Here is a 26,256-nt window from a genome sequence, read left to right as displayed (position 1 = left end):
TCAATGGAAAGATTCTTGGTAGTGTAGATGTGCAGAGGGATCTTGGTGACCATGTACATAGATCCCTGAAAGTTGCCACCCAGGTTGATAGTGCTGTTAAGGCTTACGGTGTGTTAGGTTTCATTCGTAGAGGGATGATGTCATGCTGCAACTGTACAAAACGCTACTGCGGCCTCATTTGGAATATTGTGCGCAGTTCTGGTCGCCCCATTACAGGAAGGATGTGGAAGCATTGGAAAAGGTGCACAGGAGATTTACCAGGATGTTGCCTGGTCTGGAGCGCAGGGCCTATGAAAAAAGGCTGAGGGACATGGGTCTGTTCTCATTGGAGAGAAGGAGGCTAAGAGGGGATTTAATAGAGACATACAAGATGATCAGAGGATTAGATAGGGTGGACAGTGAGAGTCTTTTTCCGAGGATGATGACTTCTGCTTGTACAAGGGTCATAGCTACAAATTGAGGGGTGATAGATTTAAGACAGATGTCAGAGGCAGGTTCTTTACTCAGAGAGTGGTAAGGGCGTGGAACACCCTGCCTGCCAATGTAGTTAACTCAGCCACATTACGGGCATTTAAACAGTCCTTGGATAAGCATATGGATAGTGATGGGATAGTTTAGGGGAGGGGCTTAGATTAGTTCACAGGTCGGCGCAACATCGAGGGCCGAAGGGCCTGTTCTGCACTGTATTGTTCTATGTTCTAAAGACCGTTCAGGACTTATACGCTTCAACCAAGTCCCTCCTTGCGCGTCTAAACTCTAGTGAATCCAGCCCAGCCTGTCTTAACATATTCTCATATGACAAACTAAACCATTCCAGGTGTCAATTTAATAAACAATGTCTAAAAATCTCCAACACATTTATATCCCTCCTTAAGGAAGAAAACCAGAACTGCCTGCAGTATTTGAAATGTGGCCTCACCTATGCGCCAAATACCTTCTTACGTATGTGTTCGATTCCTCTCATAATAATTCCTTTCCATGAGCCTTTTGTAATACTTGCTGTAGCTGCATACAAGCTGCTTGTGACTCATACACCAGACTATCTAGATCCCATGCACCTCAGGTTTCTTCAGTTGTTTTCCATTTTAAGTTTTTTTTCTTCTTCCTGTCAAAGTGAACAACTTCACATTTTTCCACATTATACTTCATCTGCCAGATCTTTCCCACTCTTTAACCCTACGTACATGTATCTGTGTCTTCCGTATGTCCTCCTAGCATATTTTACAACCTAGGTGTCATCTTCAAATTTAGCCACCATGCCTTTTTATCCCCCAATCCATATCATTGATGTAAATTGTAAAAAGCTAAGGGAGCAGAACAGACTGTTGTTGGACCCCACTTGTCACAACCTGACAAGTTATCCCCACAACATGAGCTTCTACTTCACACAATAACCTTTTATGTTAATGTTCAATTCATTACAAAAACCCAAACTCAGTCCGTAGCCTGAACCAGCTACTGAAAGTACCCAACATAAAATATTACGAAGTAATTGGGCCAGCAGAGTGGGTGTGAAAACAGATTTCTGCTTACGAAAACTGAGTTTATGTCTTCCAGAAGCTGCTATCTGTCTGAACTGTGAGGTGTTTAGAATAAGAGCTTTGGCAGCTAATGCCTTATGTCCATATAAAGTCTGAGATCTCCTGAACTGCATGTTTATACAACTGGTGCTGGCACCAGCTGAAGCGGGAGTCTGATTGCTCCCAGATTTGATCCCCGTGGTCTCTCACTATGAGCAGTGAGGTGCAAGGACTTATAAGGCAGTGTTGTGGTAATATAAACTCTGTAAAAGCATTCTGATTTACTGTCTCAACCTCAGTTTAGTATCAGTGCCATTATTTCATCAGATTGTAAACTCCTTATTTCACAATACACCCATCCTTACTCTCAGTCATATTGGGACTGAGTTAACCCCTGGATAGCGAGCCTGTCTGGCCAATACTTTGTTTGGATTGTTGTCTTTTATAGATGTCAGGAATTGGAATGTAGATTTTTCCCTTATTTATTGGCTCTAAGTCTAATATTCCATTGTCACTTTTATTCCATAATTTACTATGAAATCTTACTGTTTCTGAATATTTTTGATACAAAGTGGCACATCTTTCTAACTCAGATACCAATTATGCATTCACATAATACATATGCAATTCCTTATGAAACGGGAATATCAAAAGTTTCACTTGCGCTGTGAAGCTTGAAAGAACTTGCATTTCTATAGCACCAGTCCCTACTTCGGAACATTCCAAATGCTCTACAGCTAAATACATGCAGTCACCATTATGTTGTGGGACAACAGCCAATTAGGACCAAGCAAGACTGCAAACTAGCAATGTGAGGAAACCAGATAATCTAGGTTTGACAATTAGTCGAGGGACAGGTTGCTTGTACACCAAGAAAAACCCCCTGTTCTTCTTCAGAATAATATCACGGGACATTTTATCAAACACCAAGGTCAGTGAGATGCAATGGAGCCTTGCCTTAACTTCGAATCTGAAATGGACCATATCTCATGATGCAATGCTCCCTCTAGATTAAGGGTCAACCTAGACAGTAGATTAAATCTCTAGAATGAAATGTGAATGCACTACCTTCTAGGTGAGAGACAAATTTGCTAATACTGAGCCAAAATGCACAGTCACAACATTTTCATGTGTCTTTCTTACAGGGGGAGCCATCACATACCTTCTGTAACTCTGCTGAAAATATTGTACAACGTTATTCTGTCAAACATGAAACAATCTCATTTGAAAAAACATTCAAAGATAAAACTTCCAACAACCTTGGCAACACTTGTTACAGTGTGTTGGCCATCACTAAGGAGGTGGTGTTGGGGAAGCTGAAAGGTCTGCAGGTAGATAAATGAACTGGACCAGATGGACTATACCCCAGAATCTGAAGGAGATCATTGAGGAGATTACAGAAGCATTAGTGGTAAACATTCAGGAATCACTGGCGTCAGGAATTTTTCCAGAGGACTGGAAAATATCGCTAATGTAAGACATCTGTTTGAAGGAAGGAGGCAGAAGGAAAGAAACTACAGGCCAATTAGCCTGACCTCAGTCATTGGTAAGATTTTAGAGTCCATTGTTAAGGATGAGATTGCAGAGTACTTGGAAAAGCATGGTAAAATAATGTTGAGTCAGCTCGGCCTTGTCAATAGGAGGGCATTCTTGATGAATCTATTAGAATTCTTTGAGAAGGTAGTGAGCAAGTTAGACAAAGGAGAGGCCAGTGGACATGATCTATTTGGATTTCCAGAAGGCCTTTGACAAGGTGCTGCAAAGGAGGGGCTGCTAAATAAGATAAGAACCCATGGTGTTAGGGGCAAGGTACTGGCATGGATAGAGGATTGGCTGACAGGTAGAAGGCAAAGGAGTGAATATAAAGGTGTCTTTTTCAGGATGGCGTCTTGTTACTACTTAAGTTGTGTAGAGATCAGTGTTAAGACCATAACTATTCATGCCTTACGTTAACTATCTGGACGAAGGAATTGAGGGCATTCTTGCTAAGTCAGAGGGACAGGTAGTGGTGAGGAGTTTTCATTCATTCATTTACAGGATGAGGGTATCACCAGCTAGATCAGCATTTATCCTCCAACCAGAGGACAGTTTAAGAGTGAACCACATTTCTGTGGGTCAAGAGTCACATATAAGCCAGACCAGGTAGGGATGACAGTTTATGTCCATTCATTTACTGATGGCAGTAAAGATGTCCTTCCCTAAAGGACATTAGTGAACCAAATTGACAGATTCATGGTCGTCATCAGACCTTGATTCCAGATAATTGTTTAACTCAAATTGCACCATCTGCCACGGCAGGATTCAAATCTATGTCCCCAGAACATTACCTAGGTTTCTGGGTTAACAGCCCAGAGACAATACCACTAGGCCATCACCTCCCCTACCGCAGAAGGTCTTGGACAGGCAAGGAGAGTAAGAGAAGTGGCAGATGAAATACAATGTGGTAAAGTTGAGGTTATGCACTTTTGTAGGAAGAATGATAGTGTAGATATATTTTAAGTAGATTCATAGTCATGTAGCATGGAAACAGACCCTTCAGTGCAACTTGTCCATGCCAACCATGTTCCCAAATTAAACTAGTTCCACTTGCCTGAATTTGGTCCATATCCTTCTAAACATTTCCTATTGATGTACTTAGCCAAATATCTTTTAAATGCTGTAACTGTACCTGCATTCACCACTTCCGTTGGCAGTTCAATCTACACACGAATCATTGTCTGTATCAAAAAAAACTGCTCCTCATGTCCTTTATAATATTTCTCCTGTCACTTTAAAAAATATTTCCCCCTAGTTTGGAAATACCCCATCCTAGGGAAATTATCCTTTCTATTCAGCTTATCTATGCCCTTCATGATTTTTTTAAACCTCAATAAGGTCATCCCTCAATCTCCTATGCTCTGATGGGGGGGGGGGGAAAAAGTCCCAGCCTATCCAACCTATTTTTATGACTAAAATCCTCCATTTCCAGTAAAATCCTGGTAAACCTCTTCTAAACCCTCTCCAGCTTAATAATACCTTTCCTACAACAGGGCAGGCAGAACTGGGCACAGTACTCCAGAAGAGGCCTTCCCAATGCCATGTGCAACCTCAACATAACATCCCAACTCCAATGCTCAAAGGTCTGAGCAACGAAGGCAAGTGTGCTAAACACCTTAACCACCCTGTCTACATGTGATGCAAATTTCAAAGAATTATGTACAGAACTTCAAGATCTTTGTTCTACAACACTATCCAGAGCCCTACTTTTAAATGTATAAGTTCTGTCCTTGTTTGTTTTATCAAAATTCAATATCTTGCATTTATCCAAATTAAACACCACCTGCTACTCCTCAGCGCATTGACCCCATTGATCAAGATCTTTTTGTACTTTTAGATAGACTTCTTCACTGTTCACTATACCATCAATTTTACTGTCATCTATAAACTTCCTTTACATGTTACCTATACTCGAATTCAAATTATTTATATAAATGGCAAGCAAATGTGCATCCAGTAACAATCCCTGTGGAACACTACTGGTCACAGGCCACCTACTACCAAGGCAATTTTGCATCCAACTGGTAAGCCATAAAGCTTTAGAAATCTGAGGCACCAAAGGACTTATGAGCTATAGTTTAGGATTCTCTAAATGTTAACATGAAGGTTCAGTTGGCATTTGGGTAGGCAAATACAATGTTGACATCCATTTCGAGAGACTTGAATATAAGAGCAGGGATGTACTGCTGAGGCTGTATACGGCTCTGGTCAAACCTCATTTAGAATACTGTGAGCAGTTTTGGGCTCTGTATCTAAGAAAGAACATGCTGGCCTTGGAGCAGGTTCAGAAGGGGTTCACAGAAATAATCCTGGGGATAAAGGGCTTGTCATATCAGGAGAAGTTGAGGACTCTGGGTCTGTATTCGATGGAGTTTAGAAGGATGAGCGAGTATCTCATTGAAACTTACAGAATACCAAGCAGCTTAGATAGACTTGACATGGAGAAGATGTTTCCTCTAGCAGGAGAGATCAGGAACCCAAGGGCACAGCCCCCAGAATGAGTGGATGACCCAATATAACTGAGATCAGGAGGAATTTCTTCAGCCAGACGGTAGTGAATCTATATGGAACTTGTTGCCACAGAAGGTTGTGGAGGCCAACGCATTTGGTATATTTAAGACAGAGATAGGTTTTTTGATTGATAAGAGATCACAAGTCAAGGGGAGAAGGCAGGAGAATTGGGCTGAGAAATCAAATATGACCAAATAACTGATCAGACTCATTGGGCCAAATCGCCTAATTCTGTTACTGTGTCTTATGGTATTATAGTCAGTTGATCAAGTCTATTGTTGTCCAATTTAATAGCTACAGACCATTTGTGGTTACTGAAAATCTAGATGTGACTAGTAGCATTTCTGATTAGAAGGATGTTTAACATGAATAGGTTAATCTTATCAACAAAGCATATTTAAAATGCCAGATTTCCAGAGAAAGGGATATGGAGTCTCTTTACAGATCGGTTTTCTACTGCAACCTCAACTGAACTCTTGAACATACTTGGAATATGTTTTGGAGAAACTTTCAGCACCACTGACAAACCTTACATTCAACTAAGTATGCCATCACGGAGATCTCAAAACCACAGTCAATAAGAATCAAGGGAAAGCTGCCCACTGGTTGGAGTCATACCTCATACAAAGGAAGATGGTTGTTGGAGGTCAAACATTTCAGCCCCTGGACATCTCTGCAGGAGTTCCTCGGGGTAGTGCCCAAAGCCCAACCATCTTCAGCTGCTTCATCAATGACTTTCTCTCCATCATAATTCTTTGAAGTTCGCATCACATATAGATGGGGTAGTTAAGAAGGCATTTGGCATGCTTGCCTTCATTGTTCAGATCTTTGACTGTAGGAGTTCCTGAAGGATTGTGTCAGGTCCTTGTCACCCTGCTATAGGAAGGATAGTATTAAGCTGGAGAGAGTTGAGAAATGATTTACCAGGATGTTGCTGGCAATGGGGGGTTTGAGTTATAAGGAGAGACTGGATAGGTTGGGACTTTTTTCATTGGAGGACGGGAATTTGAGGGATGACCTTAGGTTTATAAAATCATAACAGATGTAGATAAGTTGAATGGCAGGTGCCTTTTCCCTAGGGTGGGGGATTTCAAGACCAAACAGGATATCTTTAAGGCGGGAGGAGAAAGATTTAGAAAGGACATGAGAATTTTTTATACTGTGAGTGGCTTGTGTGTGGAATAAACTTCCAGAGGAAGTGGTGGATATGGGTACAGTTACAATGTTTAAAAGACATTTAGATAAGCTCACAAATAGAAAATGTTTGGAGGCAATATGGGCCAAGCACAAGTGAGACTAGTTTAGTTTGGGAATACGATTGGAATAGATTGGTTCAACCAAAGTTTCCATGCTATATGACTCTGACTTTGTAAGGTCAGAAGTGGGGATGTTCACTGATGATAGCATTATTCATTACACAGACACTGAAGCAATCCATGTACAAATACAGCAAGATCTGGACATCGTGAGATGCTGCTGGGCCTGCTGTGTTCATCCAGCCTCACATTTTATTATTTAAGATCTGGACAATATTCAGGTTTCGACTGACAAGTGGCAAGTAACAGTCATGCTACAAAAGTGCCAGTCAATGACCATCTCCAACAAGAAAAAAATCTAACCATCACATCAGAGTAGTAAGGGAATGGAACACTTTGCCTGCAACGGTAGTAGATTCACCAACTTTAGGTACATTTAAGTCATCATTGGACAAGCATATGGACGTACATGGAATAGCGTAGGTTAGATGGGCTTGAGATCGGTATGGCACGTCGGCACAACATCGAGGGCTGAAGGGCCTGCTTACACTCCTTCACGTTCAACGGCTTTACAGTCACTCAATCCCCACTTTCAACATTCTGGAGGTCACTACTGACTAAAACTGAACTGGACTAGCAATTTAAATTGGCAAAAGCACCCCAGAGACTAGGAAGCAGTGACTAGATCACCTCCTAACTCCACAAAACCTGCAATATGTACAAGGCTCAAGGCAGGAGTAAGATGGAACATTCCCAGTTTGCCTGGATGACTGGAGCTCCAACAACACTCAAGAAGTTCAACATCATCCAGGACCAAGCAGTCCACTTGATTAGCAGCACATCAGATCCAGTCACTCAACTACTGACACTCTGGCAGCAGTGAGTATCATCCACAAGATGCATTTGCAGAAATTCACCAAGGCTCCTTAAGATAACACCTTTCAAAGCCATTGGCACTATCATCTGGAAGGACAAATGCAGCAGATACAGCAGAGTACCACCATCTGCAAGTTCACGTCCAAGTCACAGCCCAACTTGACTTGGAAATATATCACTACTACTTCAGTTGTTGCTGGGTCGAAGCCGTGGAAATCCCTAACTGTATTGTGGGTGTTCCTGCACCAAATGGATTGCAGAAGGAAGTTCACCACCACCTTCTCAAGAACAATTAGAGATGGCCAATAAATGCTGGCCCAGCTAATGAAATCCACAACCTCTGAATTTATAAAATCAAACTACTTTTTTCCTTCATGGGCCATTTCCTGGAATGCTGGCTTGCACTGATACTCAAAATTATTCAATGCATTTCTATTCAACAAGGAACTTGAATGAAGAAGCATCACTTATCCTGCATATTATTAATTCTTTAAGATTTGTTCTAGGTTATTCTGTCCACTAACCTGTCATAACCATTGATACCTTTTCACTTTTCCAGATGCTGTATAGTTAAAATAGCTCAGGAATGGCTTAAAATTCAGGCTGACTGTGTTCTATCAGAAGATTAAACACTCAAGTCCTATTTGTGTTGAATAACTCAAGATAACATTGCTGAAAATTGAGCTTTTCTTTCTACAAACCCTATGTCACCTTGCCAAATGCTGAAGTTCAGCAAAGCCTAGCTACTTAAATGTTTCGTTAAATGCTGGAACTGCTCACTGGAGCCTGGCTCTTTATGGGGATTGAATTGGCTGATCTTCCTCAGGAGCAAAAACCCTCGTGACATTTTAAAAATTTCCGATTTTTTTTTTCTTTTGTCCAACTCAAATTCTGATCTGAAATCAAACCAATCTCTGCTCAGATCCAAAATAAACAGACAACATGGAAAAAGTGACGACACTTTGTCAAATTCCAATAGGCAGGCATCACTGAAATTGTTAGCTAGACTTTCCTGATTTGCTGTCTTCTGAACCAATAGGATACATTTCTCAGCCCCCAACTAATTCAAGAGTTTGAAAAGTTTGGGAATTTTATGGGACTCCCAGAACTATCGAGAGAGCGAGCACAGGTGCCGGTGCATGGGGATTGTAAACTTGCAACAGACAGCTCAGAGATGTCAGTCCATTTCAACAGGGGACCAGCATACGGTCTTTCAGCGGAGGTGAATCGGAAGGTGGGATCTAGCCTTTTTTTGTGTACAGAAATTGAGTGTGTGGATCATGTTATTTACCTGAATGATAATGGTTAATGAGTCACAAGTTGACTAAAACATTTTATTGACCGTTTTCAGGTGATTTTAAGGTTGTGTTTAGAAACTTACAGACAAGCACCAGCAATTCCTACTCGGTTCACTTTTAGCATCGATTAAGGCAATCTCTAGAAACTTTTCTCTAAATATTAGATAGCTTGTCAATGAATTAAGTTCCATATGAGAATTTGGGAAATGAATGTCAAAAATGTTCAGAGTTCAAGAAAATTAAGATAGATAAGTGTGATTTAAATTCAGTGAAAAAGAAACAGAAGACATTTAACCCTGTAAAGTATTAATTCCACAGGACATAAACAGCAGCCAAAAGGCAATTGTTAAATGGCTGTGGTCACATGGTTCCAGTCTGCATCTATTTTAGTTATTTTAAAATCTTCTAACGCAATTTCAGAGTTTATAAAACTGAGACAGTTTTGAGAATTTCAGTTCATGAAATCGGGTTTCATAAACACTGCAACTTTAGTTATAGCCACGATTTCATCGCCTCACTGGGACTAATATTAAAATCATTTAGCTGTGGTCTCACTGAAAACAGTGGCATCCCCTTTTGAGTACAAAAGGCCAAAGAAGGTTAGAGATTACGTGAAGGAATGATAAGATGTATGAGCCCATTACCACAGAGTGTGGTACACAAACAATTTGTTCAAATGAAAGGTTTGGCAGCAATTTCTTTTCTTGATGTAAATCTTCAGTTCACACAGCAATTCAAATTTTATTCAATTTAATCATTTTAATTGCAAATGATTGGACATTGGGAATTAAACTTTCTTTTTATTTGCTTCATTATAGAGATGTACAGAATAGGTTAGATACAACAACTTGTATTTTGTAACTTCTACTGTTACGAAACATCCCAGGATGTTTCACAAAAGTGTAAAGAAAGGGAATGTGACAAGAAATCACAAAAACAGGTGACCAAAAGTTTGGTCAAATGTAGTTTTAAGGAGCAACTTAGAAGAAGGGGAGGGGAACAGAGAGAAAGAGAAATTTAGGGAAGGGATTCCAGACCTTAGGGTCCAGACACCCGAAAAGTACAGACATTCACATCAGAGCAAAAGTAGTTACAGTTGTGCAAGAAGCTTGGACTGGAGGAGCATGAAGATCAAAGAGAATGGGGATGATAGGTGAATGGGCTTTGTGCAAGTTAGGATAGGACTATAATCTGGATCAGCTCACATTTCAAATGTGAGAGGGAGATGGTCAACCATGACAGCATTGGAATTGTCAGGTCTGAATGCAACAAAGGATGGGCTGAGCCAGCCAGAATTAATCAATGTTACTAAGGGGGATATGGACTGTGCTCCTAATGGACAGAATGTGGAATTGGAAGCAGAGCTTAGGGTACAGAAAGATTCCAAACCCATGAACCACCTAGCTCAGCCTCAGGAAGCTAACATGGAAAGTAATGGAGTGACCATAGTAAACTATATTTCTTTTACCTTTCTCAGCCTATTTGCAGCCTTTGGCATGGGTGACCACAGCATCCATCTCCTTTACGTGTATAAACTAAAAGAGATAAATAAACTCTAACAGTGGATTTAGTAGAACTAAGGGAAGAACAAGCTGCAAAAGCACACTTCACTAGGAGATCGAGGTTGATTGCAACAAATCAAAGGGTGAGCTACAAAGCACACCATTAACAGAGCAGCTGAACAGGAAACTAGTTAATGCCAGGCTCTACACCAGAAGCTTTGTGGACCTGAAACCAGAGGCTATTTGAGATTGAGTTTTGAATCTGTCTCTTCTATTTGTTATTTTTTCCCCTCAGTGGCCCTCTGTTCTGGAGTTCTGTCAGTGCTTTCTCATCATTCTGCCTCTGTCAAGTTTTTTTCCAGTTTAATTACTCCATTCTTCAATTCTACCATGCACCTTCCTTTCTGTTCTTTCCTCCTGATTTTCTGCCACTATACTTGTTTAAAATCTGTTACATTTTGAATATTTTACAGTTCTGATGAAATATTGCAAATCTAAAATATCAACTTTATTTCTTTATCTGAAGATGCAGCTGAGCTTTCCCTTTATACTGTGCGTATCGTTCTCTTTATCTCTTCAAAGTGTTTCTCAACCGGTGAGATGTAGGATCGATCTAGGTGAAACTCCAAGAATTGACATGCAGGTCAATGAAACACAACAAATAGAACACAAAACACCACAGCGCAGTACAGGCCCTTCGGCCCTCAATGTTGCGCCAACCTGTGAAACCAATCCGAAGCTCATCTAACCTATACAATTCTATTATCATCATTATGTTTATCCAATGACCATTTAAATGTACCTAAAGTTGGCGAGTCTACTACTGCTGCAGGCAGGGTATTCCACGCCCTTACTACTCTCTGAGTAAAGAACATACGTCTAACTTCTGTCCTATATCTTTCACCCCTCAATTTAAAGTTCTGTCCCCTCGTGCTAACCATCACCATCCAAGGAAAAAGACTCTCACTGTCCACCCTATCTAATCCTCTGATCATCTTTGTATGTCTCTATTAGGTCACCGCTTAACCTTCTCTCTAACAAAAACAGCATCAAGTCCCTCAGCCTTTCTTCATAAACCTTCCCTCTATACCAGGCAACATCCTGGTAAATCTCTTCTGCACCCTTTCCAATGCTTCCACATCGTTCCTATAATGCGGTGACCAGAACTGTACACAATACTCCAAGTGCGGCCGCACCAGAGTTTTGTACAGCTGCAACATTACCTCATGGCTCCAAAACTCAATCTCTCTACCAGTAAAACCTAACACACCATACGCCTTCCTAACAACCCTATCAACGTGGGTGACAACTTTCAGGGATCTATGTATGTAGACACAGATCTGTCTGCTCATCCACACTACCAAGAATCTTACCTGTAGCCCAGTACTCTGTATTCCTGTTACTCCTTCCAAAGTGAATCACCTCATACTTTTTCGCATTAAACTCCATTTGCTGCCTCTCAGCCCAGCTCTGCAGCTTATCTATGTCCCTCTGTAACCTACAACATCCTTCCACACTATTCACAACTCCACCGACTTTAGTGTCATCCACAAATGTACTAACCCATTCTTCTACGCCTTCATCCAGGTCATTTATAAAAATGACAAACAGCAGTGGCCCCAGAACAGATCCTTGTGGTACACCACTAGTAACTGAACTCCAGGATGATCATTTCCGATCAACCACCACCCTCTATCTTACCATTTTTGATCCAAACCGCTAAATCACCCTCAATCCCATGGCTCCATATTTTCTGCAGTGGCCTACTGTGGGGAACCTTATCAAACACTTTACTGAAATCCATATACACCACATCAACTGCTTTACCCTCATCCACCTGTTTGGTCACCTTCTCAAAGAACTCAATAAGGTTCGTGAGGCACGACCTACCCTTCACAAAACCGTGCTGATTATCCTTAATCAAATTATTCCTTCCTAGATGATTATAAATTCTATCTCTTATAATCCTCTCCAACACTTTACCACAACTGAATTAAGGCTCACTGGTCTATAATTACCAGGGTTGTCTCTACCCCCACTTCTTGAACAAGGGGACAACATTTGCTATCCTCCAGTCTTCTGGCACTATTCCTGTAGACAATGACGACATAAAGATCAAAGCTAAAGGCTCTGCAATCTCCTCCCTAGCTTCCCAGAGAATCCGAGGATAAATCCCATCCAGCCCAGGGAATTTACCTATTTTCACACTTTCCAGAATTGCTAACACCTTCTTATGAACCTCAATCCCGTCTAGTCTAATAGCCTGTATCTCCATATTCTCAACAACGTTTTTTTTTCTGTGTGAATACTGATGAAGAATATTCATTTAGTTCATCTCCTATCTCTTCACACTCCACATACAACTTCCCACTACTGTCCTTGACTGGCCCTAATCTTACTCTAGTCATTCTTTTATTCCTGACATACGTATAGAAAGCTTTAGGGTTTTCCTTGATCCTACCTGCCAAAGACTTCTCATGTCCCCTCCTGTCTCCTCTTAGCTCTCTCTTCAGGTCCTTCCTGGCTAACTTGTAACTCTCGAGTGCCCTAACTGAGCCTTCATGCCTCATCTTTACATAAGCCTCCATCTTCCTCTTGACAAGAGATTCAACTTCTTTAGTAAACCATGGTTCCCTTGCTCGACCACTTCCTCCCTGCCTGACAGGTACATACTGATCAAGAACATGCAGTAGCTGTTCCTGGAACAAGCTCCACATTTCAATTATGCCCAGCCCCTGCAGTTTCCTTCCCCCTTCTATGCATCCTAAATCTTCCCTAATCGCTTTATAATTGCCTTACCCCAGCTATAACTCTTGCCCTGCAGTATATGCCTATCCCTTTCCATCGCTAAAGTAAATGTAACCAAATTGTGGTCACTATCACCAAAGTGCTCACCTACCTCCAAATCTAACACCTTGTCTGGATCATTACCCAGTACCAAATCCAATGTGGCCTTGCCTCTTGTTGGCCTATCTACATACTGTGTCAGGAAACCCTCCTGCACACACTGGACAAAAACTGACTCATCTAAAGTACTCAAACTATAGCACTTCCAGTCAATATTTGGAAAGTTAAAGTCCCCCATAACAACTACCCAGTTAGTTTCGCTCCTATCCAGAATCATCTTTGCTATCCTTTCCTGTACATCTCTGGAAATTTTCGGAGGCCTACAGAAGACTCCCAACAGGGTGATCTCTCCTTTCCTGTTTCTAACCTCAGCCCATACTACCTCAGTAGACGAGTTCTCATCAAATGTCCTTTCTGCCACCATAATACTGTCCTTGACTAACAATGCCACACCTCCCCCTCTTTTATCACCTTCCCTGATCTTACGGAAACATCTAAACCCCGGAACCTGCAACAACCATTCCTGTCCCTGCTCTATCCATGTCTCTTAAATGGCCACAACATCGAAGTCCCAGGTACCAATCCATGCTGCAAGTTCACCTACCTTATTCCGGATGCTCCTGGTGTTGAAGTAGACACACCTCAAACCACCTTCCTGCCTGCCAGTACATTCCTGCAACCTTGAAACCTTATTCATGATCTGACTACTCTCAACCTCCTGTTCACTGGAGCTACAATTCTTCAGGTTCCCATCCCCCTGCTGAATTATTTTAAACTCTCCCGAAGAGCATTAGCAAATTCCACCCCCACCCCACACCCCACCCCCCCCCCCCACACCAGGATATTGGTATCCCTCTGGTTCAGGTGTAGACCATCCCATTCGTAGTGGTCCCACCTACCCCAGAAAGAGCCCCAATTATCCAGGTATCTGAATCCCTCTGTCCTGCACCATCCCTGTAGCCATGTGTTCAACTGCTCTCTCTCCCTACTTCTCACCTCGCTAGCATGTGGCATGGTAAAAAAACAAGAGATGATAACTCTGCTTGTTCTAGCTCTAAGCATCCCCCCTTGGCTCCTTGAATTTCTGCCTTAGATCCCCATCCCTTTTCCTACCTATGTCGTTGGTGCCTATGTGGACCACGGCTTGGGGCTGCTCCCCCTCTCCCTTAAGGATCCTGAAAACACATCCGACACATCATGGACCTCAGCACCTGAGAGGCAACACACCAACCGTGAGTCTCTCTTGCTAAAAGGCCTCTCACTAATGACCAAATCACTGTCTCATTTTGTTTCTTTATACCATGCAGCAATTAAATTTTTTTCTCAGCAAAATCATCAATCACTAATATTTAACAATTTCCAATAAATCGTTAATATTATACAAATCTGCAAACATAAACCAAAATTACTTCCGGGGGGAAAAAAGTGGGATTTTGCTTTTATCGTGGTGAATCAGGGATTTTTGACAAATGGTTGGTGGCAGTAAAATGAGAGCCACTGCTTCAGAACATAAGAAACAGGATGAAGAATATCACTATAGTTTCCAGCCTAGTCCCCAATCAAGAGAACCATATTTGAAGTTCTGACTCAACTCCACTTTCCCACTGCATCCTAATAATCCTCATATTCCCATGAAACCAAAAAAATCTACAGTCACAATCTTGAAATTCTCAGTCATAGAGAATCTACAGCTTTCTGATTTAGAGAATTTAAAAGACTTGCAAAACTCAGGATGAACAGCTGCTTTCATCTTCTCAGTCCTAAATGGATGACCACTTATCTTAGACTTCTAGACTAACCAGGGAAAACATTTTCCTAGTGTCTACTCTGTGAAGACTTTGAAATTTTTGTTGCTTTCAATGAGATAACCTGTCATACTTCAAAACTTTAGAAAACTTAGGTCCATTCTAGACATAGGAGAGCCCTTCTGATCTCAGGAATCATTCTAGTGAAACTTTATTGCACCCTCTAAGACAAGCACATCTTTCACCAAGGAGAGAATAAACCTGTGCACTATACCCTTTGTATGATCTAATAAAGTTCTGCAAAATTATACTAGGGTTTAATAGAATAGTGACAGAAAGAGTCTTTAAATTTGCAAGAAGGAGCAAAACTAGAAGCTATCAATATAAAGTAGTCACGAAAAAATCCAATTGTGATTTAAAAGAAACATGTTTTTTTAACACTGGGAAGTTCAGAGGAACAGAAGGATTTTGAGGTGCTTGTCCACAAATCCCTGAAGGTGGCAAGGCCAGTTAATGTGGTAGCTAAGGAGGCATACAAGACATTTGGCTTTATCGGTCATGGTATAGATTATAAGGTCACAGCGGGAGTACTGCCTGAGTTCTGGTCTCCACACCATAGGAAAGATGTGAATGCATCGGACGGTGCAGAAAAGATTCACCAAAATGTTGCCTGGGATGGAACATTTAGTTTTGAAAAGAGGCTGAAAAGCTCAGGTTGTTTTCTTTAAAGCACAGAAAGTTGAGGGGGGACCTAATGGAAGTGTATAACATTGAGGGGTATCGACAGGGTGAATAGAAAGCAGCAGATTTCCTCTTAGTCAAAAGGTCAATAACAAGGGGGCATAATTTTAAGATGAAAGACAAGAGATCTAAAGGGGATCTGAGGAAAAATACTTCCACGCAAAGCTTGGTGGGAATCTGGAAAGCGCTATACGGGAGGGTAATTGAGATGGGTAACTTTCAAGGCTATGGGCCTAATGCTGGAATGTGGAACCAGTGTAGATTTAATGTAGCTTTGGCAGTACAGACTTGAAGGGTCTCTTCTGTACTCTATGAATCTATCTTTAACCAAAAAGTGGTGATGTAGCACTTGCTGCTGGACAGAGTAACTGAAGTGATTAATACGATTGCAGTCAAGAGGAGTGTAGATACACCAATGAAACATATAGAACTAGTTACTTGCGGCTGAGAGTTTCACCTGCATTTAATGTCTGACATCATATGTGACCTATAGATTGCTCAGAAATATGACCCACAGAAAGATGAGGCTATTCGAAGGTGGATTGAAGATGTTACCGGAGCAACTCTTACGGAAAACCTAATGGAAGAACTGAAAAATGGAGTCATATTGTGCCAGTAAGAAGAAACTTTGGAAACATCCCAAGACACAATTCTAGCGATAGAGGAACCCAAGAATAGAAGTTGCAAGCTGATCACAGCTTGTGTGTGTGTGCATGAATTTCTCTAACAATGCCTTTAAATTATATTTTTCACTGCACCCTGTGGCTTCTACCACCTATGAATTTCTGTAACCATTCCTGGAATGCCTACCAGTGCCTCATTATCCTGTATTATTTGCCCATGCTTCTTTACTCTTTACTCTCAACATTATTTTCTCGGAGCTGCAAGCACATGTATCCATGCAGCGGCCAGGAAGATATCACATATTGAAGCAACTAGCCATATATAACAATAGTTTAAGGGGAATATTCCCCTTCAAAACGTTTTCCATAAGCCAGTCCCTTGCTTATCTCTATTGTTACCAATGCCTCACCATCCTGTCCTGCACCCATTACCAATCAGCCCTTAGTATACAGCTTCAGTACAGGTTAGTCAAACTTTATTGTGTAAAAGGTCCATCATTTATTTTTCCCACATTCTTATGAAAAGTATGATCACATTTTATCTTCTATTTCCTTCTTTTTAAGGCTGATTAATAAACTGCAACCTGGTTCAGTGAAAAAAATTAGTGACTCACCACAGAACTGGCATCAGGTAATAAGTGAATAGATTAAGTGTGTGCATAAGTTGATTGGTCTGGGCAATTGTGTGACTATGAAGACTTTTACCAGCATTTATGGTCCATCCATAACTGCCCTTTTAAAACTAATGAAGAGTATCTTCATGAACTGTACATAGGTATATTTCTACAGCCAATGTAGTATACTGTATCCATTGTACCCGGTGTGGCTTCCTCCAAATTAGGGAAACTAAGCGGAGGCTTGGGGACCGCTTTGCAGAACACCTCCGCTCGGTTTGCAACAAACAACTGCACCTCCCAGTCACGAACCATTTCAACTCCCCCTCCCATTCCTCAGACGACATGTCCATCATGGGCCTCCTGCAGTGCCACAATGAAAATCCCCTCTCTGAGGAAGGGTCTAGGCCTGAAACGTCAGTTTTTGTGCTCCTGAGATGCTGCTGGGCCTGCTGTGTTCATCCAGCCCCACCCCTTGTTATCTCGGATTCTCCAGCATCGGCAGTTTCCATTATCTCTGTTACAATATTTCTACAGCCGTTGGGTACAGGGGTCCAAGATTCTGACCCAGAAATGATGAAGGAATGCTGTTATAGTTCCAGACAGCACATGTATGACATGGACAAGAAGTTGCAGGTTGTGGCATCCCATGTGCCCACTGTCCTTGTTCTTCTAAATGGTAGAAGTTGTGGTTTGGGAGCTGTAATGGGAAAAGGCTTAGCAGGTTAGTGTTCTATATCTTGAAGAGGGCATATACTCCTGCTACTGTGTGCCAATGGTAGAAGGAGTGAATGTTTAACTGTAGAGGGGTATCATTCAGACTTGGATGCTCCTAAGCTTCTTGAGTGTTGTTGAAATGATGTTCATGTAGGTAACTGTATTCTATCTCCGTTTTGGAGATAACAAAGTGTGAAGCTGGATGAACACAGCAGGCCAAGCAGCATCTCAGGAGCACAAAAGCTGACGTTTTGGGCCCAAACCCTTCATCAGAAAAGGCCTGAAACGTTAGCTTTTATGCTCCTAAGATGCTGCTGGGCCTGCTGTGTTCATCCAGCTTCACACTTTTTGTTATCTCGGACTCTCCAGCATCTGCAGTTCCCATTATCTCTATCTCAGTTTTACTTGTGTCTTGCAGAAAAGGTAAAGGCTTTGGGGCAAGAGGTGAGTTACCCACTGTAGAATTCAAAAACTTATAGCCACGGTATTGATAGTCAGTCGAGTAATGACTGAGGTCAATGGTGATGCCACACCCCCCAACCAAACTACCCAGCCCCCCAGCCCCAGAAACTTGGTGATTGATGGCCTGATGATGCTATTGCCTTTGAATATCAGGGAAGGTGGTTCAGTGCTCTCTGGTTGGAGATGGTGACTGTCTGGCACTTGTGAGAAACAAATGTTACTTGCCACTCATCAGTCCAAACCTAGATTTTGTCCAGGCCTTGCTGCATTTGGACACAGATTGTTTCAGCATCTGAATAGTTGTGAACGGTGCTAAAAAATGTGCAATCATCAGCAAATATCCCCACTTAGAACCTTACAGCACAGTACAGGCCCTTTGGCCCTCGATGACTTCTGACCTTACAACAGAGGGAAGGTCATTGAAGCAGCTGAAGATGGTTGGGTCAGGACATTACTCTGAGGAACTCCTGACATATCCTGGAGCTGAGATCCAGAAACACAAACATCCTCCTCTGAACCAAAATGGTTCCAATCAGTAGTTGGTTTATCATTTAATTCCAACTGACTTACATTTCATTGCAGCTCCTTGATGTCACACTTGGGTGTCGATATCAAGGACAGCCACTTTCATCCTATCTTTGGAATTCTGCGCTTTGTCCATGTCTGGACCAAGGTCTAATGAGGTCCAGAGTTAAATGATCCTGACAAGCCAAGCACTAGTGAATAGACTGTGTTCCATCAGAGAGAAAGTGCTCTTTCATAACAGCATTAACTTTGTTGACAATTGAAAGTAGACTGACAGGGTGGCAAATGGCTCAATTTGATTTATCCTGGTTTTTGTTTATAAGAAATACCTCACTGATTTTCTCATTCATGGCTAGATGCCAGTGTGATACAGTTTGGCTAGTTGCAGCTAGTTCTAGAGTGCAAATCTTCAGCACTGCAGCTGGATTTTTGTCAATGTCTACCGCCTCTGTAGAGTCTAGTGCGCTTAGTTATTAATTGTGGTGTGGGCTAAACTGATTTGAGCTGAAAACTGGGACCTGTGATGGTGGGGACTGTGGGAGAAGGCTGAAATTGATACTAATCAACAGTTTTAGCTGAAGAAAGCTGCAAACACTTAAGCTTTAGATTTTGCACTAGTGCTGGGTTCTGTCTTCTTTGAAAGTGAAGATGTGTTGATCCTCCTCCTTTTGTTGTTATAGGGACCATTGCCTTTGCCACAATCAGTGTCTCAGGCAGTCCTCATGTCATATAGAAAGAAGGTGATTGGGACAAGAATGATATTGATGATGGTGAAATCTTCAGTAAGAGGCAAAGATGCATTATGCATTCAGTACTGCTTGAAGATAAGAAGAGTAGTAACTATCTTGTAAAACCTTCCAGCTTTACATTTATGTGATGGATCTACATTAACTGTCATTTCACCAGTCTGTAGAAGCTATGCTTAGGTTAAAGGCCTTTTGTGTGTAGGCATGTGTCAGTCAAACTTTTATTGCTAACTTGTGTGTGCTACCTCATACTAATTTAAGTAGTGTGGTGTCTAGAAAACATTTAAAGATTGCTCTGGGTGTTATGGTGCGAGTGAGTGTGTGCAGGGCAGCTGGCGAGAAGCTTTTTTCACTTTTCTGAAAGTTGTCCTAGCCCTCGCAGCCGAAGCTAATACAGTTACAAGCTGCCACTTCCTAAGAGTGGGAATTGTTTGTGGTGCTCATGATTCCTCTTTCTTGACAGCTGGAGAACATTGGGAACTTTATCAAAGCTATTACAAAATATGGGGTGAAACTTCATGACAGCTTTGAAGCCAACGATTTATATGAGGGTTGTAACTTAACCCAAGTTCAGACAACACTTATGGCCCTGGCTAGCATGGTGAGTGCTTCCACTGTGACAATTCTAATCTCAGCACGAGCTATTTGATAGATTGTGTCTTGTGTTGAGCAAGTCAGACAAAGATAAGCTTTTATTCTTCACAGGCAAAAACAAAAGGCTATCATACAAGATCGGACATTGGTGTGAGATATGCAGAAAAGCAGCAACGAGCTTTTGATAATGAGACACTGAAAGCAGGGCAGAATATCATTGGACTACAGGTAAGAACAAACACAACAATGGAAGGGGCCACTGCTTCGGAAACTGGAGTGATGCCACATGTACACTGCATACCATTGGAGCAAGGGGAATTAAACTGCTTGTGCAGTAGAGACATTGCACACTGGAGAACTGGATCAACTCACTACATTTCCACATCAGAGTTTATTTGGACAAGGTCAGAACTCACAATACAACAGGTTTATTTGAAAACATAAGTTTTCGGGGCATAGCCCCTTTGTCAGGTGAAGTGAGAAAGAAGTACACAGAAAACAGAATTTATAAGTAAAAGATCAAAGGGTCACAAAACTGATGAGGATGTATTAAACAAACCCAAAATGCTGGTATCTTTAATCAGTGAGAAGGGTTTAATTGATTAATATGTGTATGTAAATATCCAAATTGCTTTCAAGTCACTGCCCTGAGAGAACTCAAGGTTTTACCAGTGTAAAGAAGAGGTGACATTTTAGGTCAGACAATGCATGTTAGATGTAAGGCCTTGTTTAGAATCTTTGTGTTTTGATTTGGAGTCAGGCTGGTTTTAGTTCTAAAGTAGGAATTTTATAAAATACCACATTGACTGACTGGCTGTCAATAAATAGTGTGCTTTTTGAAGAAACTAGAATGTATCTGAAAATACAAATTCACCACATAGATTTATATGTGTGTGTGTGTATTTTATTCATTTTGTGGGAAGTACGCATTGTTGGCTGGCCAGCATTTCTTGCCCATCCCTAGTTGCCCTTGAGAAAGTGGTGGTGAGCTGCCTTTTTGAAATGCTGCAGTCCTCCTGCTGTGGGTTGACCCACAATGCTATTAGGGAGAGAATTCCAGGATTTTGACCCAGCGACAGTGAAGGAATGGTGATATATTTCCAAGTCAGAATGGTGAGTGACTTGGAAAGGAACTTGGAGATGATGGAGTTCCCATATATCTGCTGCCCTTGTCTTTCTAGGTGGAAGCGGTCATGGGTTTGAAAGGTGCTGTCTGAGGATAGTATGACTTTATCAGGCTGTGGCTTGACTAGTCTGTGAGACAGCTCTCCCAATTTTGGCACCAACCTCCAGATGTTAGTGAGGAGGACTTTGCTTGGTCGACAGGGCTGTTTCTGCCATTGTCTGTTCTGGTGCCTAGGCTGACAGCAGGTGATCCGTCCAGTTCGATTTCTTTTAGTCTTTGTAGCAACTGGTACATCTGAGTGGCTTGCTAGGCCATTTCAGACGGCAGTTGTGAATCAAGCACATTGCTGTGGGGCTTGAATCACAAGTAGGCCAGACCAGGTGAGGGTGGTGGATTTCGTCCCCTGAAGGACATTAGTGAACCAGATGGGATTTTCGACAATCGGCAATGATTTCATGGTGATCAGTGGATTCTTATTTCCAGACTTTTTTTAAATTCCAATTCCATCATCTGCTATGGGAGAGAGGGTGAGTGTGTAAGATACAGTGAGAGAGAGTGTGTGTGCCTATGTATGTGTCTCTCACACACACTCTCACTCTCTCTTTCCCGCACACATTTCATTTGCATGCCTATTACCTGCTGAACTTGGATGCTAGTTTTTTGTGGTTCATGCATAGTGACTCCCAAATCACAATGTGCTGCAGCTTTTTGCAGTCTTTCACCATTTAAATATTATTCAGCTTTTATATTCTTCCTGCAAAGGGCATACTACGTCACATTATATTCCATGGGCCAAGTTTTTGCCCACTCACTTAACAGTCTATATCCTTTTGTAGATTCTGTCTCATGCTCACCACTTGCTTTCCAACTACTTTTGTGTTATCTGCATACCTGGCAATAGCACACTCACTTCCATCATCAAAATTATTAAAATATAAATAATTGTGGCCTCAGCCCTGATCCCTGTGGGGCTCTACTAGTTACAGGTTACCATCTTGAAAATCCCATCTGGTTCACTAATGTCCTTTATCCACACTGTCTGCCTCTTATTAGTTACTAATCTTCTGTCTGTGCTAATATACTACCTCCATGTTATCAAGTAGCCTTACACGTACTATCCTATCAAACACCTTTTGGAAATGTTACATCTACTTCTTTCCCTTTACCTTTCCTGTATGTTACCATTGTGGCTTTCACAGTGACACCCACTCACAAAGACTGATGAAAGGCTGAAGTTTATTCAAACAAATGGATATTACAAGTACTTACAAATTGTACAGAATACTAAGTAAAAACCAAAAGAAATATGGATGCTGTAAATGAGAAACAAAAACTGAAATTGCTAGGAAAGCTCAGCAGGTCTGGCAGCATCTGTGGACAGAAAGCAGAGTTAATGTTTTAGGTCCAGTCCAGTGTGGCAATTCTCACGGCTACACAGTGGCTCAGTGGTTAGCACTGCAGCCTCACAGCACCAGGGACCTGGGTTCAATTCCAGCCTCGGGCCACTGTCTGTGTGGAGTTTGCACATTCTCCCCGTGTCTGTGTGGGTTTCCTCCGGGTGCTCCGGTTTCCTCCCACAGTCCAAAGATGTGCAGGCTAGGTGGATTGGCCAGGCTAAATTGCCCGTAGTGTTCAGGGGTGTGTGGGCCATTTCAGAGAGGGACTTCAATGTTGTGGCCATTTTGGAGGCATGCATAGAGCAGGGACAGGAATGGTTGTTGCAGGTTCCGGGATTTAGATGTTTCAGTAAGAACAGAGAAGATGGTAAAAGGCGGGGGGAGGTGTGGCATTGTTAGTCAAGGACAGTACTACAGTTGCAGAAAGTATGTCTGGGGACTTGTCAACTGAGGTAGTATGAGCTCAGGTTAGAAACAGGAAAGGAGAGGTCACCCTGTTGGGAGTTTTCTATAGGCCTCTGAATAGTTCCAGAGATGTAGAGGAAAGGATAGCAAAGATGATTCTCGATAGGAGTGAGAGAGACAGGGTAGTTGTCATGGGGGACTTTCACTTTCCAAATATTGACTGGGAACACTATAGTTCGAGTACTGTAGATGGGTCAGGTTTTGTCCAGTGTGTGCAGGAGGGCTTCCTGACACAGTATGTAGACAGGCCAACAAGGGGCGAAGCCACATTAGATTTGGTACTGGGTAACGAGCCCAGCCAGGTGTTAGATTTGGAAGTAGGTGAGCACTTTGGTGATAGCGATCACAATTCTGTTATTTTTACTTTAGTGATGGAAACGGATAGGTGTATACCTCTGGGCAAGAGTTATAGCTGGGGGAAAGGCAATTATGATGAGATTAGGCAAGATTTAGGGAGCATAGGATGGGGAAGGAAACTGCAGGGGATGGGCACATTAGAAATGTGGAGCCTATTCAAGGAAAAGCTCCCGTGTGCCCTAGATAAGTTTGTACCTGTCAGGCAGGGTGGAAGCTGTAGAACGCGGGAACCGTGGTTTACGAAGGAAGTGGAATCTCTGGTCAAGAGGAAGAAGGCGGCTTATGTTAGGCTGAGATGCGAAGGCTCAGTTAGGGCGCTTGAGGGCTACGAGGTAGCCAGGAAAGACCTAAAGAGAGCTCAGAAGAGCCAGGAGGAGACATGAGAAGTTGTTGGCGGATAGGATCAGAGTAAACCCTAAGGATTTCTATAGGTATTTAAGGAATAAAAAAATGACGAGAGTAAGATCAGGGCGAATCAAGGATAGTAGTGGTAAGTTGTGTGTGGAGTCAGATGAGATAGGGGAAGCACTGAATGAATATTTTTCAACAGTATTCACTCTAGAAAACAACAATGTTATCGAGGAGAATACTGAGATACAGGCTACTAGACTAGGTGGAATTGAGGTTCACAAGGAAGAGGGATTAGAAATCCTACAGAGTGTGAAGATAGGTCCCTATATCTCCCTGAGACAACCCTGGTAATTATAGACCAGTGAGCCTTACCTCAGTTGTTGGTAAAGTGTTGGAAAGGGTTACAAGGGATAGGATTTATAATCATCCAGAAAAGAATAAATTGATTAGGGATAGTCAGCACGGTTTTGTGAAGGGAAGGTCGTGCCTCACAAACCTTATTGAGTTCTTTGAGAAGGTGACCAAACAGGTAGATGAGAGTAAACCAGTTGATGTGGTGTGTATGGATTTCAGCAAGGCGTTCGGTAAGGTTCCCCGCAATAGGCTATTGTGCAAAATGCGGAGGAATGGAATTGTGGGAGATATAGCAGTTTGGGTCGGAAATTGGCTGGCTGAAAGAAGACAGAGGGTGGTAGTTGATGGGAAATGTTCATCCTGGAGAGCAGTTACTAGTGGTGTACCGCAAGGGTCTGTGTTGGGTCCACTGCTGTTTGTCATTTTTATAAATGACCTGGATGAGGGCGTAGAAGGATGGGTTAGTAAAGTTGCAGACGACACTAAGGTTGGTGGAGTTGTGGATAGTGACGAAGGATGCTGTAGGTTGCAGAGAGACATAGATAAGTTGCAGATCTGGGCTGAGAGGTGGCAAATGGAGTTTAATGCGGACAAGTGTGAGGTGATGCACTTTGGTAGAAGTAACCGGAAGGCAAACTACTGGGCTAATGGTAAGATTCTTGGTAGTGTCGATGAGCAGAGAGATCTCGGTGTCCATGTACACAGATCCTTGAAAGTTGCCACCCAGGTTGACAGGGCTGTTAAGAAGGCATACAGTGTTTTAGCTTTTATTAATAGAGGGATCGAGTTCCGGAACCAAGAGGTTATGCTGCAGCTGTACAAAACTGTGGTGCGGCCGCACTTGGAGTATTGTGTGCAGCTCTGGTCACCACACTATAAGAAGGATGTGGAAGCTTTGGAAAGGGTGCAGAGGAGATTTACTAGGATGTTGCCTGGTATGGAGGGAAGGTCTTACGAGGAAAGGCTGAGGGACTTGATGCTGTTTTCGTTAGAGAGAAGAAGGTTGAGAGGTGACTTAATTGAGACATATAAGATAATCAGAGGGTGAGATAGGGTGGATAGGGAGAGCCTTTTTCTGAGGATGGTGACGGCGAGCACGAGGGGGCATAGCTTTAAATTGAGGGGTGAAAGATATAGGACAGATGTCAGAGGTAGTTTCTTTACTCAGAGTAGCAAGGGAATGGAACGCTTTGCCGGCAAAGGTAGTAGACTCGCCAACTTTAGGTAGATTTAAGTCGTCATTGGATATGCATATGGATGTACATGGAATAGTGTAGGTTAGATGGGCTTGAGATTGGTATGACAGGTCGGCACAACATCGAGGGCCGAAGGGCCTGTACTGTGCTGTAATGTTCTATGTTCTATGTCTTGCGTGGGTTTCCTCCGGGTGCTCCAGTTTCCTCCCACAGTCCAAAGATGTGCAGATTAGGTGGACTGGCCATGCTAAATTGCCCGTAGTGTTCAGGGGGGTTTAGATTAGGTGAGTTATAGAGGGATGTGTCAGGGCGGGATGCTCTGAGGTTCGGTGTGGGCTTGTTGGGCCGAAGGGCTTGTTTCCACACTGTACGGATTCTATTCTATTCTAAGTACTGATCAATGTTTGGGTTGAGGTTTAAACATGTTTCCAAGATTCACAGCCAACGCTCACTCATCTTAGCTGACCTGTTCAGTCACACTTCTGTAGTTGTCACCTCCCAGATGTTTCCATTATCCTATGATTTCCTCCTGCTGTAGTTTCTGCAGTTTCAGTCCATTCCACTCTAGTTGCCATATCTTGCATGCTCAGCACAATTCGTGTCGTTCACCATTTCATCCACAGTTCTTATGTTTAGTCAAGTTGTTCAAGTGCATAAGTCGACATTACCTCGTGAAAGAAGTCTAATAAGCCTGTACGGTATGATTTCTCCTTTATAGAGCCGTGCTGACTGTGTCATTACCGTCTGCATTTCTAAATGGTCTGCTATTACACCCTTTCCCTGTTTGTTTTTGGTCTTTTATTTTAAAATAAGTGTTACTTTTGGAGTTTTCCAATTCTCTAGGACTTCCCAGAATCTAAGGATCCTCAGAAGATTATTACTGAAGTATTCACAATT

The 26,256-nt window shown here is 42.2% G+C and overlaps 1 protein-coding gene across 2 annotated transcripts in view; it reads left to right on the top strand.

The window, feature by feature from the left end:
- Positions 1 to 8,792: 8,792 nt before the first annotated feature.
- LOC125447576 (calponin-1-like) overlaps positions 8,793 to 26,256 on the top strand; it is a 30,046-nt gene continuing 12,582 nt past the window's right edge. Inside the window, exons 1-5 of one of the 2 annotated variants that reach the window (XM_048522089.1) lie at positions 8,793 to 8,933; positions 16,326 to 16,447; positions 17,020 to 17,086; positions 19,983 to 20,120; positions 20,225 to 20,341. In XM_048522089.1, the coding sequence (XP_048378046.1) occupies positions 8,793 to 8,933; positions 16,326 to 16,447; positions 17,020 to 17,086; positions 19,983 to 20,120; positions 20,225 to 20,341 (585 nt within the window). Of the gene's footprint in view, positions 8,934 to 16,325; positions 16,448 to 16,484; positions 16,920 to 17,019; positions 17,087 to 19,982; positions 20,121 to 20,224; positions 20,342 to 26,256 lie in introns of those variants that run through there. The other variant, XM_048522090.2, reaches the window with a different exon arrangement.

The sequence above is a fragment of the Stegostoma tigrinum genome, chromosome 35, assembly GCF_030684315.1.
Source record: "Stegostoma tigrinum isolate sSteTig4 chromosome 35, sSteTig4.hap1, whole genome shotgun sequence".
NCBI lineage: Eukaryota > Metazoa > Chordata > Chondrichthyes > Orectolobiformes > Stegostomatidae > Stegostoma > Stegostoma tigrinum.
The sequence above is the reverse complement of the archived record's forward strand: the minus strand, read 5'-3'. Positions and strand labels throughout refer to the sequence as shown.